The 16292-nt window shown below is 55.9% G+C and overlaps 1 protein-coding gene across 1 annotated transcript; it reads right to left on the bottom strand.

The window, feature by feature from the left end:
- Positions 1-1564: 1564 nt before the first annotated feature.
- LOC123018171 (broad substrate specificity ATP-binding cassette transporter ABCG2-like) lies at positions 1565-15559 on the bottom strand. Its single transcript, XM_044420024.1, has 15 exons — positions 15316-15559; positions 14589-14648; positions 13613-13727; positions 12759-12911; positions 12530-12687; positions 11175-11326; positions 9908-10036; positions 9518-9783; positions 9018-9100; positions 8032-8121; positions 7195-7319; positions 4510-4664; positions 4245-4334; positions 2879-2982; positions 1565-1845 (listed from the first exon to the last, which is right to left on the bottom strand). Exons 2-15 carry the CDS (start codon positions 14639-14641, stop codon positions 1698-1700), a joined length of 1821 nt encoding a protein of 606 aa, XP_044275959.1. The 5' UTR covers positions 14642-14648; positions 15316-15559; the 3' UTR covers positions 1565-1697.
- Positions 15560-16292: the final 733 nt, after the last annotated feature.

The raw sequence follows: 16292 nt of genomic DNA, 5'->3' as shown, positions 1-16292 counted from the left end.
CCGGCGGCCGCCTGCCCGCTCGCTCCGCCCCGGCCCGGCCCCGGCGGCGCACGCGCGGGGAGGCGCGGCGGTTCCCCGCGGAAAGCGGCGGCGCGGGCGCGCTCTCGAGGGGGCTGCGCGGGTGCGAAGCGCCGCGCCCGCTTTGGCTTCGCGCCCCTCGTGGGCACGAGTAGCGGGCGCGCCGTGCCGGAGCGGGAAGCGGCGCGCAGGGGAGCCGCGGCCAAGGCCCGGGAGGGAGGCTGAGGCTTGGGAGGCGCCGGGGCGGGCCTCCGCGCGGAGGGATGCCGCCGGGGGAGCAGGGCCAAGCGCCCTCGCCCTGCCGTTCTCCCGTGTGCGCGCGGGGAGGTGGCGGAGATGGACGCCCCGGAAGCCTGGCGCTTTGCGAGCGCCCTGGGCTGGCGGAAGGCGAGCGAGGGAGTCCTGGGTCAAGGCCAGCCAGAGCTTCGCCTGGAAGCCAAAGTGGCCACAGCGAGGCTCTCATTCTCTGGACACATCATGAGCAGGGGAGGCTGCCTAGAGGAGACGGTCCTGCTGGGGAAGGCCGGCAGGGGAGGCCAAACATGAGATGGGCTGAAGCCATGAAGGAGCCAAAGCCTTGACCTTGGAGGGGCTGAACGGAGCTGTCGCAGACTGGGCATTTGGGAGGGCTTGCGTTCAAGTCAGAGATGACCTGCAGCACAGAACAACCTGACAATGTGGTAGGAACACACTGTAGGAGCGGTGGGGGTGTTACATGGCATTTAGGGACATGCCGCGTTACGCTATCCAAGTTAAATATAATCCTGTTTCAAGTGCTGCTGTTTCTTTGCTGTCCAGCGGTGATGGTCGTGTGTGCCAGGATCCCAGTAATAGTCTCCGCTGCATCTTTGAATGCCCCAGCACCTGCCGGCGTGGCTTGCTCTGTGCTCTGGGTGGAGGGGAAGGACACCGAGGCGCTGTCTTTGCATCAGGTTGGGAGGCGCTCGATTAGAAAAGGAAGCCTTTGTGGTCAATTTGGTGTCTCTCGTGGGGCACGCCCACACGGTGAAGCGGGGGGACATTGCCGGGCCCCGACGAGATTCAGGGCCGATGCCACTGGGGCACTCGGGCACCTAGGCGAGGCCGTGGATGTGCTTGGGCAGAGTCTGGCTCCAACAGTGGGCTGAGCAACAGCTGGCAAGCGGAAGTTCAGTCCAGGCAGGACTGAGATGCTCCTGTGGGCAGTTGCTTTGCCCAGGTGAGGGGTGTTCGCTCAGGCTGCACTCCCCCTGAAGGAGCAGTTTGTAGCCTGAAGGCGCTCCTTGACCCAGCCCAAACCCTGGCCCAGTCCTGAATTATTTTCTCCCTTTTCGTCCTCCGGAACACTTGATCGCCTTCACTTCAGGGAGACTTGAGGGCCAGGAAGAGGGACATTGCCAGAATCCATATGAGTCCATCCTCTCCATCCAAAACCCCTAAAACTGACTGGTGGTGGACCAGGGAGCTACACAAATTTCTTGAGAAAGGCTTGGAAATCAACAACAAAAAACCACAAGCAAATAGACAGAAGGTTATAGAAGAACAATTTTCTTAAATCATTCTGGTGCGAAAATCAACAACGCAGCCATTAGCCACCAACAAAGTAAAGCTGGCTGTGTGCACACAGGCAGTCCCCCAGCACCGCCGAGACCGTGACGTGTTAGTCGAGCCGGGGCTGGGACCCCGCTGGGGCCGGGCTCCTAGGTGAACTTCTTCATAAATCGGAGCTTGCTGTATGCTATCAGGAGGAAGATGACCGCCATGCACAGAAGAGCCACCATGTTCTCCCACATGGCCCAGTTGGTCGGCTCGATTCCTTGGCTGCAGAGGTAGGCCTCTCCAGAGCACCTGCCAAAGAGGGACGCACAGATTCATTGGCTGGCTGAAGCCGGCCTCGTGGCAGGTGTCGCTCCCCATGTGAGCCATCAAGGGGCCCCCTTCGCCAGGTGGTCTTTCATATTCAGGAGACCATTTTGCCTCCCAGCGCAGGTGGACGTACTGCTAGCATCATCTGTGCATGTCACATACCGACCGGGGCTCGAATGCCCTCGCCTCCTTGGCGTTTACGGCTGGGTGGTGCGTGCGTGCGTGCGTGCATGCCGACTTGTGACGCCTGTTGTGGTTTGTGCTTGCAAGTGTGCAGAGCTGTGGCTTGCTGGCCAGGGCAAGCACCCCGGGTGGTCTGGTCTGCTCATCTGGTCATGCCTTTGCCCCGCTAGGGAGGCTGATGGGCGCTGCCAGCCAAAACCCTGGGAGGGCACCAGGTGCCTGCCCCCAGTTTAAACTTTGTTTTTTAAGAACAACTAAGATCCTGACTTCAGAAAAACCCTGAGTGTAGATACAATGGGGAAAGGGCGACTCGTTTAAAAGCTGAAATCAGCACTTCCAGTTAATGCCTAGCAGGGTGGATGCGGGGCCAAAAGTCCAAGGATCAGGCAGGCTTGTTTGTTTAGAAAGGAGCCAGGCTTCCCCATCATGACTGTACCAGCTCTTAACCGAGGACTCTGTCTGAGTGATTACAACATTTTAATCGAGTCGCAGTTCGTCTCATTTAACATCACTGCAGATTTTTATACTTTTTAATAGTCCTGAGCTGAAATGCCACCCCATGAGGCTGCATTTGAGTTCATAAAAGGAGTTCAGGATGGAATGTGTCCCGTCCAAAGCTCACCGCTGCTTGTGGCGCTCCTCTTGGTGTGGTGGCTGCCAGGCAGCCCTGTCCCCCAACCCCCTCCCAACAGTGTGGAGTTTTCCACAACAGACAATGTGTGACATGACTTAGGAGTCATTTTTGCAAGCAATCTTAAATTTAAGAGGGCAACCATTATTTTGTTAGAATATGTATTCTTTTCAGGCTAGGATAAAATAGACTGACACTTACATCTGTGTAACTGAAGAACCGTGGGGACAACTGTGCATGGGTGGCGCTTGTGTGGTGTTTCTGTCGCAGAAATGCAGGTCTCTGAACTCGTTTACTTCAAGGGCCTGCGCAGAAGGTCACATCAGAGCCGTGCGAACAACAAAGCATCTCTAAACCAGCTGACCATGTTGATTCAGCATTTGCAGCTTTTAATCGATTCGCGGCCAAACTGTGCTACTTCAAGAGAAAACCAGCCCAAGACAACTTTCACTACTTAAACAGGTTCATGATTACAGCTGAATGCATTTACTTGGTCTAGCCTGAAAAAACCTTTGAAGGTCTGGACCAGGGGTCCTCAAACTTTTTCAACAGGGGGCCAGTTGAAAGGCGGTGGTGATGGGTGGGCCAGCGAGGTGGGGGTGCCCTGGGGCGCGGGCTGCTGAGGTGGCGGCAGGCGTGTGCGAGGTGGCTCGCTCGCTTGCTCGCTCGCTCGGAGATCTCCCAGCGAGTCTGAAACCATCTCCGAGCAAGTGAGCCGCCGCCTTGTCGCCTGCACAGCGAGGTGGCGGTGAGCATGTGCGCATGGCGAGGCAGTGGTGGCGGGTGTGGGGAGTCCAGGACCTCTGGGGCGGGCTGGATAAATGGGCATGGCAGGCCAGATCTGGCCCGTGGGCCACAGGTTGAGCTGGGCTCGCAGCATCGTCTGTGTGTTTATAGTGGGAAAAACACTTAACGTTTTCAGGCAAGGATGCACTAGTCACGATCCTCTTCTGGAGATCCTGCAAATTCCTCCTCTCCTCTCTCTCAAGTCCCACAAGCGTGTGCTGAGGGCTGCTGAGGTCTCCTCTCCTTTGGGGAGAGGGCCTTGCCTGGGCTCATCCCAGCTCAGATGCTGGGGCCCCGTGTGCCGAGGCCCTCCGCCACGTCACCCTCTGCCTCCGAGTCCAGATTGGCGGGACCCAGGAGCGTGTGCCCAGAACAGCAGCCACTCTCGTGTGCGTCACCAAGCCTTCAAAGAAGAACTTGCGATCCCAGTATAGGGGAAAGCCGGGGAACCACCAGGCGCAGGGCTTCCTGCACCCCCACCAAGAGCCCGCCTTTCCGGCCTTCACAGATTTTTTGTGGTACGAGAAAAGATGGAAGGAGCGGCGGGGAAACGCAGGGTGGTTACAGCCTGGCAGTGGCGGCTGCGCTCGCCCCGTAAAATTCTGCGTGGGGCAGGCTGACCCCGGAAGCCCATCTGAAGCAGTCAGAGCGGTGCACGAATGAAAGGCCCTTCTTGCTACGTTACAAGGAGGCCTAATTTTGAACAAGATACTGATTGCTTAAATGGAAAGAAGAGTCATAAGCTCCCTGAAGTGAAGATGCATAACTGCAGCATACTAACCGTGAGGCCATATCTGGGAATGCTCAAATATTTCAGCCAGTTCAACCAGCCCATCACAGAGGGAAGATTCACTAATAAGCCGGAAAAGATCTGGAATTGTGGGGAGGCAAAATGATCTTGTCATACATTTTAGCCTTCAGGAAAGAATCCCAACCGGGCTTAGAGGCAAGCAACCCTCCTCACACCGTCAGATGACATTAAATTGATGAATAGACACTCCAAGTAGGAAGTGGCGGAAAGGGAGGCTCTCACATTGGCGACTCACCATCATGAAGACGAAGCAAATGGTGATGAGCAGGTTGGCGACGGCCACCACTTCCATTCCAGCTGAAATGGCGAGGGCCATGGAGGTGGAGGTGTAGGACACCAGGACCAGCGTCAGCATGAAGAAGAAGAACCGCTCCGCCGCCACCTGGTAGCCTGGAAACCGCGAGGCAGACAGAGCCGTGTGTTGCCGGGCGTCAGGGCCAGAAGGCGCGGCGCAGCGGCACAGCATTGAGGAAAGACCCGGCACACGGCCCAGAGTGGAAAGGCCTCCCCGTCCCGGTTGCCTGGAGAAGGGGCCCCGGGCCTGGGCAAGCCACTGGGAGCACGTGGGGCAGCCCTGCCCTGGACGTGCCCGTGCTTTGGGGTTGCTTGTCGCCCCCACACAGGCCCCTCCAGGCAGCTCACTCATGAGCACAAGTTGCCGGTGTGACCAGAATGAGTTCAGATAGAACAGGCAGCTTCTAACGCAAGCCGACGGCAGCTACTCGCAAGAGGAAAGGAAACCAGAAAAGGAAGCCAGCAAGGAAAGGGGCAAACGAGCTTCTGCCGGAAGGTGTCCCCAGCGCGGCACCCGTGCTCCCCATTCTGCCCACAAATGCTTCGCATAGCACCAGAGGAGGGACTTGATTCTTCAGCATTGTGTCTTATTGATTTATTTGGGTGGCTGGTTTGTTTATGTGCATGCATGGATTTGCATGAAATGCATGCAGCTTTCTAGCAATTAAACCCAGGGTTCAATAAAGGTGGATCAAATCCTCAAGCAGGCTGTTATCTGTAGGTTACTATTCATGTACTGGAAGTGCTGTAAGGTCTCCAACCCTCTCATTATAGGAGGGAAGTATTCATGCTTCCAGTCTTGTACTCTCACTCTTTCAGTTTATTTGTTTTATGTATTTAAAACTTTTATATACTGTCCACTGCCAAGGTCTCGGAATGGTCTTGCAAGCTCACAGAGAGCCCGCACCCCATCTGTTCATTCCCTTGAAGCAGGAACAGTGCAGGAGAGCCTGCGGATCAGGGAAAACTACAGGCTATTCCAGTGCACTTCTCTGCCTGAGTTCTTTGTGATGCTCCCTTGCACACGGAAATTTGCAGGGCCTTTCCATGACATCATTATCCTTTCCCATGATGTTCACAACATCATGAGCTTTCCAGCATTGTTGGGGGTCTTTTAGAGCAAGGAAAATCCATTGGATTTTAGGCTGCACAACCCGAATGAAGACCTCCTGAAACTCCCCTGTAGTGGTCGGTAGATACACAGAAGGCAGAGAAATAAAAAGCCTCACGCAAAGGGTGTGTTTTCCTCCACGGTAAAGAAGATGACTCTGCACAGCAGAGGGTTAAGCGCCTCACGCTGAGAATTCCTGTGTTGCTGCAGCTGCTACACGCTGTCCAGTCGCCTCTGATCTGGGGAGACCTCGTGGATGAGCGTCCTCCACACGCCCTGTCCAGGACAGCCCCGCTGAGCTGTCGCAAGCAGCGACTACTGGCCATTGCCAAGAAGCACTAGCTCTGTTGCCCCACTAGCACTGCGCTGGATCAGGCCATTCTTATTACAGTGCAGTGTCCCTAGTGGGCAGGAAACAAAACCTTTTTGCTGAGTAAGGCTGAGCTGAAGATTCATAGGCGAGAAAGAGTGGCACTGTAGCATTTCAGCTTTCTGTGGGGAAGCTTGTGGTATTTTATTCAATGGGTCCCAAAAGGTCCCCCCACCCCACCCAATGCCCATTGGCATGGAGTGCCACCATCCTGCAGTGGGCCCAGAGAACTCCGGTCAACCAGACTCTTGGTGGCCATGGCTTCAGATAAGCTTGGCAGAGGTGGTGCTCTCTTTGGAAGGAGCGGTCGCATAAGCAGAGGAGAGTGGACATCCCTAACGGGGATGGGCAGAGAAACTCTCGAAGGGCAGCTGCTGGGCAGCAGCGGCACTGGAAGGACCTTTCATGGACAATGGCAGTGATGCTCAAGCTCGCTCTGGTGAGCTTGAAGAAGGCCATGGGAAACCTTCGGAGGGAGGGAGAGTGCCTCGGCTGCTGGGCAATAGATCAATGAATTATGGACATTAGTTAAATGCATCCGTACCAAGCCACTTCTGAATATTCTCACTGTGTTGGTCCTACGAGGAATTTACCCAGAATGAAACGAGATGGTGCCAGAAGGTGAGATGCCCCAGCTGGAAGAAACTCAACCAGCTACTGGGGAAGAGCGAAGGACACGTACGAACAGTGGATCTGCATCCTGAAAGGCAGGCGCCGAAGAGGAGAACCTTGTAAACTGCTCTCCTGCACTAGAGAAATTCAAAAAAGAAACTGGGCAGCCACCTGAGTGGGGTCGGTGTGACGTGGTGTCCTGCAAAAGCAGGGGGCTGGACCCAATGGCCTTCATGGTCCCTTCCAACTCTACTATTCTAGGATTCTATGATTCTATACCTGGGGTTCCTCACAAGACGGTGGGCTATAAAGGCAATAAGATGCTAATAATCAATCAATCAATATAATAAACGCAAATGATTATGTTGCTTCCATTCCCACATGGGTTGTCCTGGTTCCCTGCCACTAGATGTGTTGTAGCGCATGACACAGAAATCTTGTGCCCTGAGGAGGACACGGTGCGAGCGAGCGAGTGAGCAAGAGAGAGAGAGAGAGAAAGCAGGACAGCAGCCAAAGCCATAAAAGTTATTTACCGATCATCCAGTAGCTTATGCATGAAAATATGACTGCAGGCATGGTCCGCATGGGCAGCAGATCCCCAACAAGCAAAGCCAGGAAATAGGCTGAGACTTGGTAATACCCGCTGGTGTACTGGTGGCTGTGAGGACAGGAAGGAACATGACTGATGGAAAGAGGCTAGTTCAGAAAGGGCTAGAAACAACCGGGGATTTAGTCGAGCTATTCTTCAGCTCACACCCGAGGACTGACACTGCTGCTCTCGCTGAACGTAATGTATCTTAGCCCCGTTCTCAGAGAGGAGTGGTTCTCTCCCAGTTAGTTAGCCTTAAAGTTACACCTGTTCTAGCAGGGCTTTGGAAGGCACACGGGCGCACACACGAGGGCCAGCACTGGACTGCTTCAAGCACCACCTTTGCCTTTCTGCCCGCAGCAGGCTACCTTGCCTGGGCAGCGGCCAGGCCTAGACATGAGGCGCTTGCATGCTGTCCTTCAAAGGGGACTCGGACCTCAGTTCCTCGCGGAAACACTGCCCAGACCGCCTGGCACCTCTAGGGGTGGCCCTGCGCTTGTGGAGCTCTCCCTGGCTCTGGGCCCCACAGGAGGGGCTTCCAGGCAGGCCCGCCAAAGCTGGCCTCCTCCGGGCTGCTCTTGTGTGTACGGGCAGCTGGGCTTCTGCGCTTCCAAGCGGTTTATTTGTTTGTCAGAGGGTTTATGGAATCAGTTAGTGCCATGACACTAAGGAACTGCTTTCTTCTTTCAAGGAAATCATACGCTGTAGGTTTAGCAGCTCCCTTCCAAACTCATCAGCCACCAGCTGTCCCCACTGCTTTGTGCTAAGACGTGATACTTACATAAATAATTTCTTATCCTTGATGAACAGCTCCACGGCTGACACACTTGAGAAACACTGGTTTGTGATTATAAAAAACAACGATCCAACTCTGAAAGGGGAAACCAAAATGAAATCAGCTGCTGTCATTATCCACTAGAACTTTATATAGAGTCTTGGAATCTGTCTGGAGCAGAAATATCTATTTTCCCAATAGCCCAAAATATACTCTCTAGCAGATAGAAGAGTGCATGACACAGAGTGCTTCTTAAAAGTATAATTTTGAGAACTGTTCGAAAACCTACTTTCAGTCTTGTCAACCTTTGCTTAAATGACATACAACTGTGTTTGTTCTAACCCAAAAAAGAGCATAGCAACTCCCAAAATGTTGTGTTTATTTATTTGGAATGCTACACATTCAAATATGTTTATCTTCAAGAAATATAAATTACTGGCACACATTAGCTGAGAACTCACATTGGACACGGTTTGGGATCTCATTTTTGCAAGGGCAGGTATGGTGGAAATGAAAGTGGCATGTGAGGAGATGTCCAGCAAGAGTCCAGCAAAGAGCAAGTTATTCACATCGTACTGAGAAGCCTCCAATTTCCAGAAGGCCTTTCCCAACAATGAGGGATAGAAACTTACTTGTTTGCAGAGAAGAAATTACCACGGAGCTGGCGTAGCCTGGGTGTGGGAGGAAAGTTCCTTACACATGGAAGTGGCCAACCTGGAAGGGTGTTCCGGCCCTCCAGCATCAACAGCAGCGTGAACAGGGAACCGTGGGGGGGGGGGGGGGAGGTTGCTTCCCATTTGGTATTGCAGCTGGAAGGAGCACAGGGGCGAGGGGGCCCAGGGGGTGCCAGTGGCTTGCCTTCCTGCCCACCCTTCTGCCCAGCCGCCCTGTGGTCCCTGCACTCTGCTTGTGCTCTGTCATCCCATCCTGGAGTCAGCCCTGAGGACGTTATGGAATTCCACACTGCAGAAATAAATCCCAAATGTAGTTACCGATTTTGAATGCCACTTTGGTCAAGCTTTACATCGAAGAATATGGTTCCCACGATCAGTGCCAGGACAACGGTCACAAAAACCTGGGGCATAAAAGAAAGACAATGAGCGAAAAACCGAATGCCACAGCAAAACACCAGCCTTTTGCTGATGCTTGGAAAAATTCAGAAGAAGCAAAGCAATGGGGTTTGTTAACGCAGGTCAACTTCTGTTGGTGAAGCAATATGCCAGATGTCACATCATGCAGAGCTTACTACAGAGAACGGGAAGTTACTTATTGTGAAAATGGTTTGCATTAATGCAGTTACGAAAGGAAGCATCTCTGTGCGGCCCCCATCCAGCGCAAGCAGAGCGTTTCTCCTGCGGGGCTGCCCTGCTCTCGGGCGGCTGGGGTCCCCGGCTCGCAGCCCGGTCGTCAGCCACGCCACGAGGGCAGGATCCCGCGTACCGCAGGCCCTCATCTGCAACATTCCTTTCGCGAGTCATGCTGCTCTCCTCACCTGTGCGACAGAAGCCTGGGGGTTTCGGATGAGGTTTTTGAGGGAGCGCTGAGACACCCAGTGCAGCTGAGTGAAGAAGCCGTTGGCGTAGGTCACGTGGGCCGTGCGCCCCGACATCTTCGGCGAGCTCCCCCGGCCGTCTCCCAGCTTCTTTAGCTCCTCCATCATGTCCTGGCACTGGGCGGAGGCCAGGTACTTCTCATGCAGCCTGTCCACCAGCGTCGTCCCCATGGTTTCCTCCTGGGTGTCCTTCTCGTTGTCAGTTTCTGCGGGGAGAAAAGCACCCAAGGAGGGACTCGTTTCTCCTCCGGAAACGGAGGGCCCTGCAGGGGCAGATCTGCTCTCTGGGCAGAGCACCTGCCCGGCTTCCCGCTGCGCCTGGACGCTTACCGGCGCCGTCCCGCTCCTCTCTTCCCCGGGGCCTCTGGCCAGCCACGCCGGCCGCCACAGCGGTGGAGTCGCCGTTGATTACATCGAGAAAGAAGTCAGCCGGGTTGTTGAAAGGCTCGCACTCGTACCCTACGGAGCGAGCAAGCACCGCGGTGAGTTGGATCCCTTCGCCCGAGCGCCAGCTGCTGTGCTCAGCCAGCAGCCTTTCTTACAGGATTCAGAACGAAATCGAATGTTAAGTGATTCCAGGGTCCTTAAGCCCACAGCCTGTGCCGTGAAAACCCAGCCACCTTCCTTAAAAGCAGCTCCCACCCTGGAAGCCAGCTGCTGCTGGCCGGCCATTTCTGACACGGCCACAAGACACGGCGGAGAAAGCCGCACTGCCCAATCTGATGGGGCAGATTCTGAGCGTGTGGGGGGAAGCTCAGTCCTGGGGGTCTGCTGTCCCCACCCCACAGGTCCTTTCTGTCACTATTTCATGGGTTAGTCAGTCAAGAGGGCCAGGGTGAGGAGGGTGTGCCCGACCTCCCCATGACCAAAGGCTCTCCCCGGAGCCCCCACAGCTGCCCCATGGGGCCTAAATGGGGGGGGCATTTGGGTTTGGTGGGATCAGCATCAAGACTGAAGCAGGATTTTGTGGCTTGTTACAGGCTCCTCGATTGCACCTGGCATTTGCCCTGGAGCCTGCTCTGGGGAGGTTTATTGGCTTGCTGTCTTCATGGTGCGGGGGTCCTTCGGCTATCAGTCCCAGCTCCCTGCTCAGGGCAAGAATCTAGTTTAAATATCCAGTTAAAACATGCTCCCTCTCTGCCTTCTCTTTTCAAGACTAAATATACCCAGTTCCTTCTATCTTTCAGGTTCTAGTCCCCAATAAGCTTTCTTGCCCTTCTCTGATGTCATTCCAATTTATCTGAATCCTTTTTAACTTGGAAGTATTTTTTCTGTGATTTTGAAATGTGAATCACATTCTCCTTTCTCACACACACCTCACACTACTACAATTGCATTGCTATCCCACCTTTCCTTGTCTTGTAAAGAACCCCAGGGTTCATCTCCTCTCCATTTTATCCTCACAACAACCCTGTAAGGTAGGTTAGGCTAAGGTTCTGTGACACTCCAAAAGCCCCCCAGTGAGCGGCAGGGTTCAGTGGGGATCTGAGTCTGGGTCTCCAGAGTCTGTAACCAGTGGGCCACACTGCTGACTCGGCTGTGATCAGCTGCACCCCTTTGTCATTGCAGTGCTCTGGAAATAACAAAGCGAGCTTACCAATGGAAGTAAAATACTCCAGAGCTTCCTTGGCTGGCCCGTGGTAGAGTACCTTCCCCAGGGCTAGCAAGGTCAAGCTGTCGAAAAGCTTGAATATGGAATAACGGGGCTGATGAATCGAGAAAATGATGGTTCTGCCTCTTTTGGAGAGCCTAGAATGGGAAGCCAAGCCCAAGATGTCAAATGGGGCCACCGTTCCTCTCATTCACGGTGATGTGGGGCCACCCTCCCAACACACCCACAAGCACCACACAAGGCAGCATCTGCTCTCGGAATGAGGGCGCCAGCTGTCCGCCATGAAACGGTGCGGAGGGGAAGGGCCCACACCCACCGCCGTTTTGGTTAGCAAACTAAGCAATGTGAAACTGAGGGAGGTGGGGTGGCCAAGCCGCTGGTGATGCCAAATTATTTAAGGCGGCCAAAGCGGGAGGGATTACGGAGGAGCAGCAAAGCGTCACTCCCAGCTGAGAAAATGCAGTGGCCGGTGGCCTGCAGCACAGGCCAAAGCGAAGCGCCGTGGGGCGAGCGGCCCCGGCTGGACGTTTGCACGGATGGGTTCTAAGCCGGTGCCGACGGAGCGATCTCAGGATCGCTTGATCAAATGCCGACCCAGCCAGCCACGGCTTTGAAAAAGGCAAACCGCCTCTTGGGAAATAGGCAAGCGCAAATGGCCAGTACAGCAGGGTGCTGCGTGCCACTCGCATCAGCGCAGTTCAAAAGGGACATCGCAGGCTGGGAATGTGTGGGAAAGGGCCACCAGATGGCGAGTCAAGTGTGCCCCTGTTGGCGTAAGAATCCAGGGAAGCCCTTCTGGATCTGACCCAAGGTCCAGCACAGGGGCAAGCCAGCCGCCCCCAGGGTCCCTCCACTGGGAGGGCTGCAAGACCTCCGCCCACACGTGGTGCATGCAGGCAGGGCCCCTCCGGCGAAGGAGGGAGCCCATGGCCAGCGAGGGTGGCAGCCACGGACTGCCTCCTCCCGACAACTCTGTCCGGTCCCCTTCCGCAGCCGCCCAGACTGGCAGCTGTCGCCACTTTCCGGGGCAGCAAATGCCATTGCTCCACTGCGCGCAAGGGGCCCGGCCTGCAGGCTCCGTCCTTTTGCCTGCCCTCAGCCCTCCTGCCGCTGCCCACCTACTGACTCTCTGCCTCCTGAGCAAGGGCAAAGGGGGCTGCTTTATCTTGCCATGGGCACCCTTTTCTTTTTAGCTCCATCTGTGAGAAGTACGAGGACAAAGGAGAAGACGAGGAGGCCGCCATTCTGGACCTGAGCGACTCCAACCCATTCGAGTGCCTCCCAGCTTGCCCGGAGCCACCCAGGGCCCTTCAGGGCTGTCCGGCAGGGATGGCTCTTACCTCTTCAGCAGGAGGAGCACGGCGTTGGCCGTGCTGGCATCGAGGCCCGTGGTGGGCTCGTCCAGGAACAGCACGGGGGGCTCAGTGATGAGCTCCATGGCGATGTTCGTCCGCTTCCGCTCGCCCCCGGACACGCCTCGAATGAGCTCCGTCCCCACCTACAAACGGCAGGCTTTGTTAATGGCAGCAGTCCAGTCTGGGGGCATCGGAGCCCGCAGGAGGCGCTCACCTTGGCATTGGCGACTTTGCTCAGCCCCAGCTCAGTGATAATCTGGGCCACACGCTCTTCCTTCTCCTGGAAGCTGATGCCCTTGGGGAGCCTGAGGGCTGCCGAGAAGAGCAGGTTCTCCCTCACGGTCATGGTGCCCATCACCACGTCGTCCTGAAAGCAGCAGGCGGCTCACATGAGAGTGCAGGGCGGCTGCGTACCGGACTGGGGGGACCGCCGGGAACCAGGTGTGCCCCAGAGGGCATCCCGGCAAGGCTTCTCTTCCCGCTTTCTCTCAACAGCTTCCAAAGGCAAGCTGTCGGGGGGAAGATGCCGGTGGGGCAGAAGCTCAAGCAAGGGGGACAAGGGGCCTTTGTTGCTTGTGCCAAGTGGCTTGCTGGCTAATTCTGGCACTTGCCACAGGGACGTTCGCCCGGCGATTGGCACGAAATGACAACACGTGAAGGGAACCACAAACCCTTGAGCAAGCACGGGCCATGCATCTGCCCTCGCACACATCACTGTGTGGGAAGCAAACTGGATGGGCATGTCCTGAGACCCCAGCTTGCAACCCACAGCAGATGGTCACACTGTGCAAGCCCAGGCCGTGCCACAGCACCCCTGCATGAAAACAAGTCCAGGTCGAATCAGGGGACCTTCCAAACATGCACAGCATCATATCGCTGGTTTCCTAAGAACTATTTTATCCTTGCAAATGTCCACAAAGGTTACAAGTTTTATTTCTGAAATGGAGGGGAACAATTTTGCTTCCATTAAAACTCTGAATATTTAAAAAACAAAGTCTTTGAAAAATTTTGCAAATCGTGCATCTTCCCGTTTCATTCCCTGGTGCTCATCCAGAATGAGGCACTGACCTGGACCACATATCCTGAGATGCATTTGAAATTCGGAGGTTGTGGGAAACCGTCGATCAGAACATCCCCGGATAAGCCAGACGGGTCCTTTCGGGCGGCCAGGACATCCAGGAGACTGCAGGAAGACAAGCGGCCTCTGAGGGTCTCTACACATCATCAGGACTAGCCCCACGAAGTCGTGGGAAGCAAACTGGATGGGGGACCTGGAGGGAGCAGCCACAGGCAGGGGGCTCTCCCGGAGCTGCATGGCACAGACTGTGAAAACACTGAACTGTGCGATTGTGCATATGAAAGGAATTCCTGAGCAATTCGAATTCTGTTGTAAGGACACTCCTCAGACTGCAAGAAAACAACACTTTCCAAGGCAGTGCTGATGCTTTCGGGGTGACATAACAGACTGTTCGGATCACAGGAACTGAGCTGCGTGGAGGGTGCCAGACGGCATGGCAGCAGAGCATTCCATGGGTGGAAATCTCCTTGCCGTATCTGCAGGGTGGGGAAAGCCCTGCCTTCTGTATTTCTGCCTGGCATGCAATGGCTCAAAGCACAGGAGCCCTGCTAGAAAAAAAGGTGGCACCCTGGACCACATGCTAATGCATACAAACAGGTACTCCTGCTGCATTTGGTAGGCACAACTTAGCAGCGATTAGGGCTTCCCATCTAACAATCCTACAGGACTGTTTCGAATATGGGCCTTGCCTCTTCATTTCCTTGTTCTTCTTCTGATCTGAATGCCCTAAAGCTGGTATTAGGTTCATGCAGAGATCCATGGAGGGAAAATGCAGGTAAAGCAGTGCCCTCTGCCTCTCCCTGCCCAGGGTTTTCACAGAGGGCTTAGAAATGGAATGAACAGGGAAAGAAAGGGTTAACCACCCCCTCCCAGGGCATCCCCTCCTGTCTTTGCAGCAGCTACTTCCTGAAAGCAAAGGAACCATCCAGCTGCCTGCATGCTCACTTGGTCTTGAGGTCTACTTACGAAGATTTGCCACTGCCCGTGGGCCCCAGGATGGCGTTCATGCCGGGCCTCATGATGCCACTAGAAAGAAGGGAGCAAAGACTTCCGTTTGTGCGCCACCGGGTGCATGGCCTTGGAGGATCAATGGCACCCCTGGCAGATCTTTTACCATGCCGACTTCTTGATGAAGGCAGCCCCACACAGCGTCCATCACTGACCGCAGGCCACCTCTGCCCAGACCGGGGCGCAGCTGGGCCACCGGCCGACGCTGGGGGAAGGCACTCCGAGCCGCTGAAGCTGCCTGGGCCCCAAGGGGCACAGGGGGGCCAAGCAGCACCCCAAGCGATGAGCCTGCTTCGTGGAGGGGAGTGTCAGCGCCCTGCACGTCAGAGACCTGGCTGTACTCTGCTCAGCCCCGCTGAGCCGCTCACACGGGCGCTCTCAGGAGCAGGCTGTCACCCACTTGGACTCCAAAGCCCAGAACATCTCAGATATCAAAGATGTTCAAGGACAGGCTGGACATGCACATGGTGGGCATGTCGTGAGTGGAGCCGGCTGGTGCCGGAGGTCAGACTAGATGGCCCGGGAGACCCCTTCTGACTCGCTCTGTTTCTATGTTTCGATCAATACATCTTTAGCATGTGGAAATGAGCGCTCGCCCTTCTTGCCCTGAATGCCCAGTACATGGAGCAGAGCAGCAACATTAGGCCTTCCCACCGGCCACATCCTGAACAGTGCGCGCACTCACCACACGTCGTGAAGGATTTTCTTCTCCACCACAGTCCGCTTGCAGGGGAGGCCGTGGGGCTGCCGGACCGAATACTGGATGTTGTGGAAGCTCACGACCGAGCCCCGGGGGGAGCGGAGGGAGTCCCTGGTGGGGGCCGAGCGCAGGAACACGCCTCCTCGCTCCGCCTCACTCCCGGCAGGGGCATCCCTGTGGCACGCGGGATGCGTCTCCGCGGCGTCTCTGCTGCAGAGGCCAGAATTGATTGGGCCGATGCTGATGGAATCCGTGGCGTTGCGAAGCGTCCCCATCTGCTGGAATGAACCCCCCAAAACGTTACCGTCTTTTGAGTATCCCTTTGAGCAGAACCTGCCCTCCAAATCCGAGCCCTGCACTCGAGCACATGGAGACACATGAGAAGCGCTGCAGCGTATCAAAGGGAAGGGAGGACGGTGGAGTGGGCCGGGTGGGGAACAAGCTGCCAGCAGTGCCCGGGTGGCAGCACCACTCGCGCGACCTCGCTCACCCGCCTTTCTTGCCGCCGCTAGCCAGGTGGCACCCCCAGAGCAGGTGCCTGGTTGGGGGTGCCTTTCTGGCCAGCAGGGACAACAGTGGCGGGGCGGTAGAGGGGAGATCCCCGAGGCCTGCAGCTTCCAGCTGGGCGCTGCTGCCTGGTGGATTCTCGCTGTGCCCGCTTGACCTTCAGGGCAGGAGAGCGGGACGCCCCTGGCAGTTGCGCCCAGTGGTCAGTGGCGCTCCTTGGCCAGCTGCTTGGCAAGCGTGCAGCGGTGGTACATGGCTGGCCTCCGTCCCACGCTGAGCTGCACTTTCTGGCTGGGACAGCACAATAGCCAGTTGTGCTACTGCAGAGCCACAGAACAGGGCTTGTGGCTGCTTCAAAAGCCAAGCACGCTGTGGAAAAACGCCATGGCTGGGTCTGGGCGCTGTGGCAGACCAGCTTGTGCCAGCATCCGCCAGGGCTCGCCATGTGCCACGGA

Source organism: Varanus komodoensis, unplaced genomic scaffold, assembly GCF_004798865.1.
Source record: "Varanus komodoensis strain SLA01 unplaced genomic scaffold, ASM479886v1 scaffold11, whole genome shotgun sequence".
NCBI lineage: Eukaryota > Metazoa > Chordata > Lepidosauria > Squamata > Varanidae > Varanus > Varanus komodoensis.
Note: the sequence above shows the minus strand (reverse complement) of the source record. Positions and strands in the feature narration are given on the sequence as shown.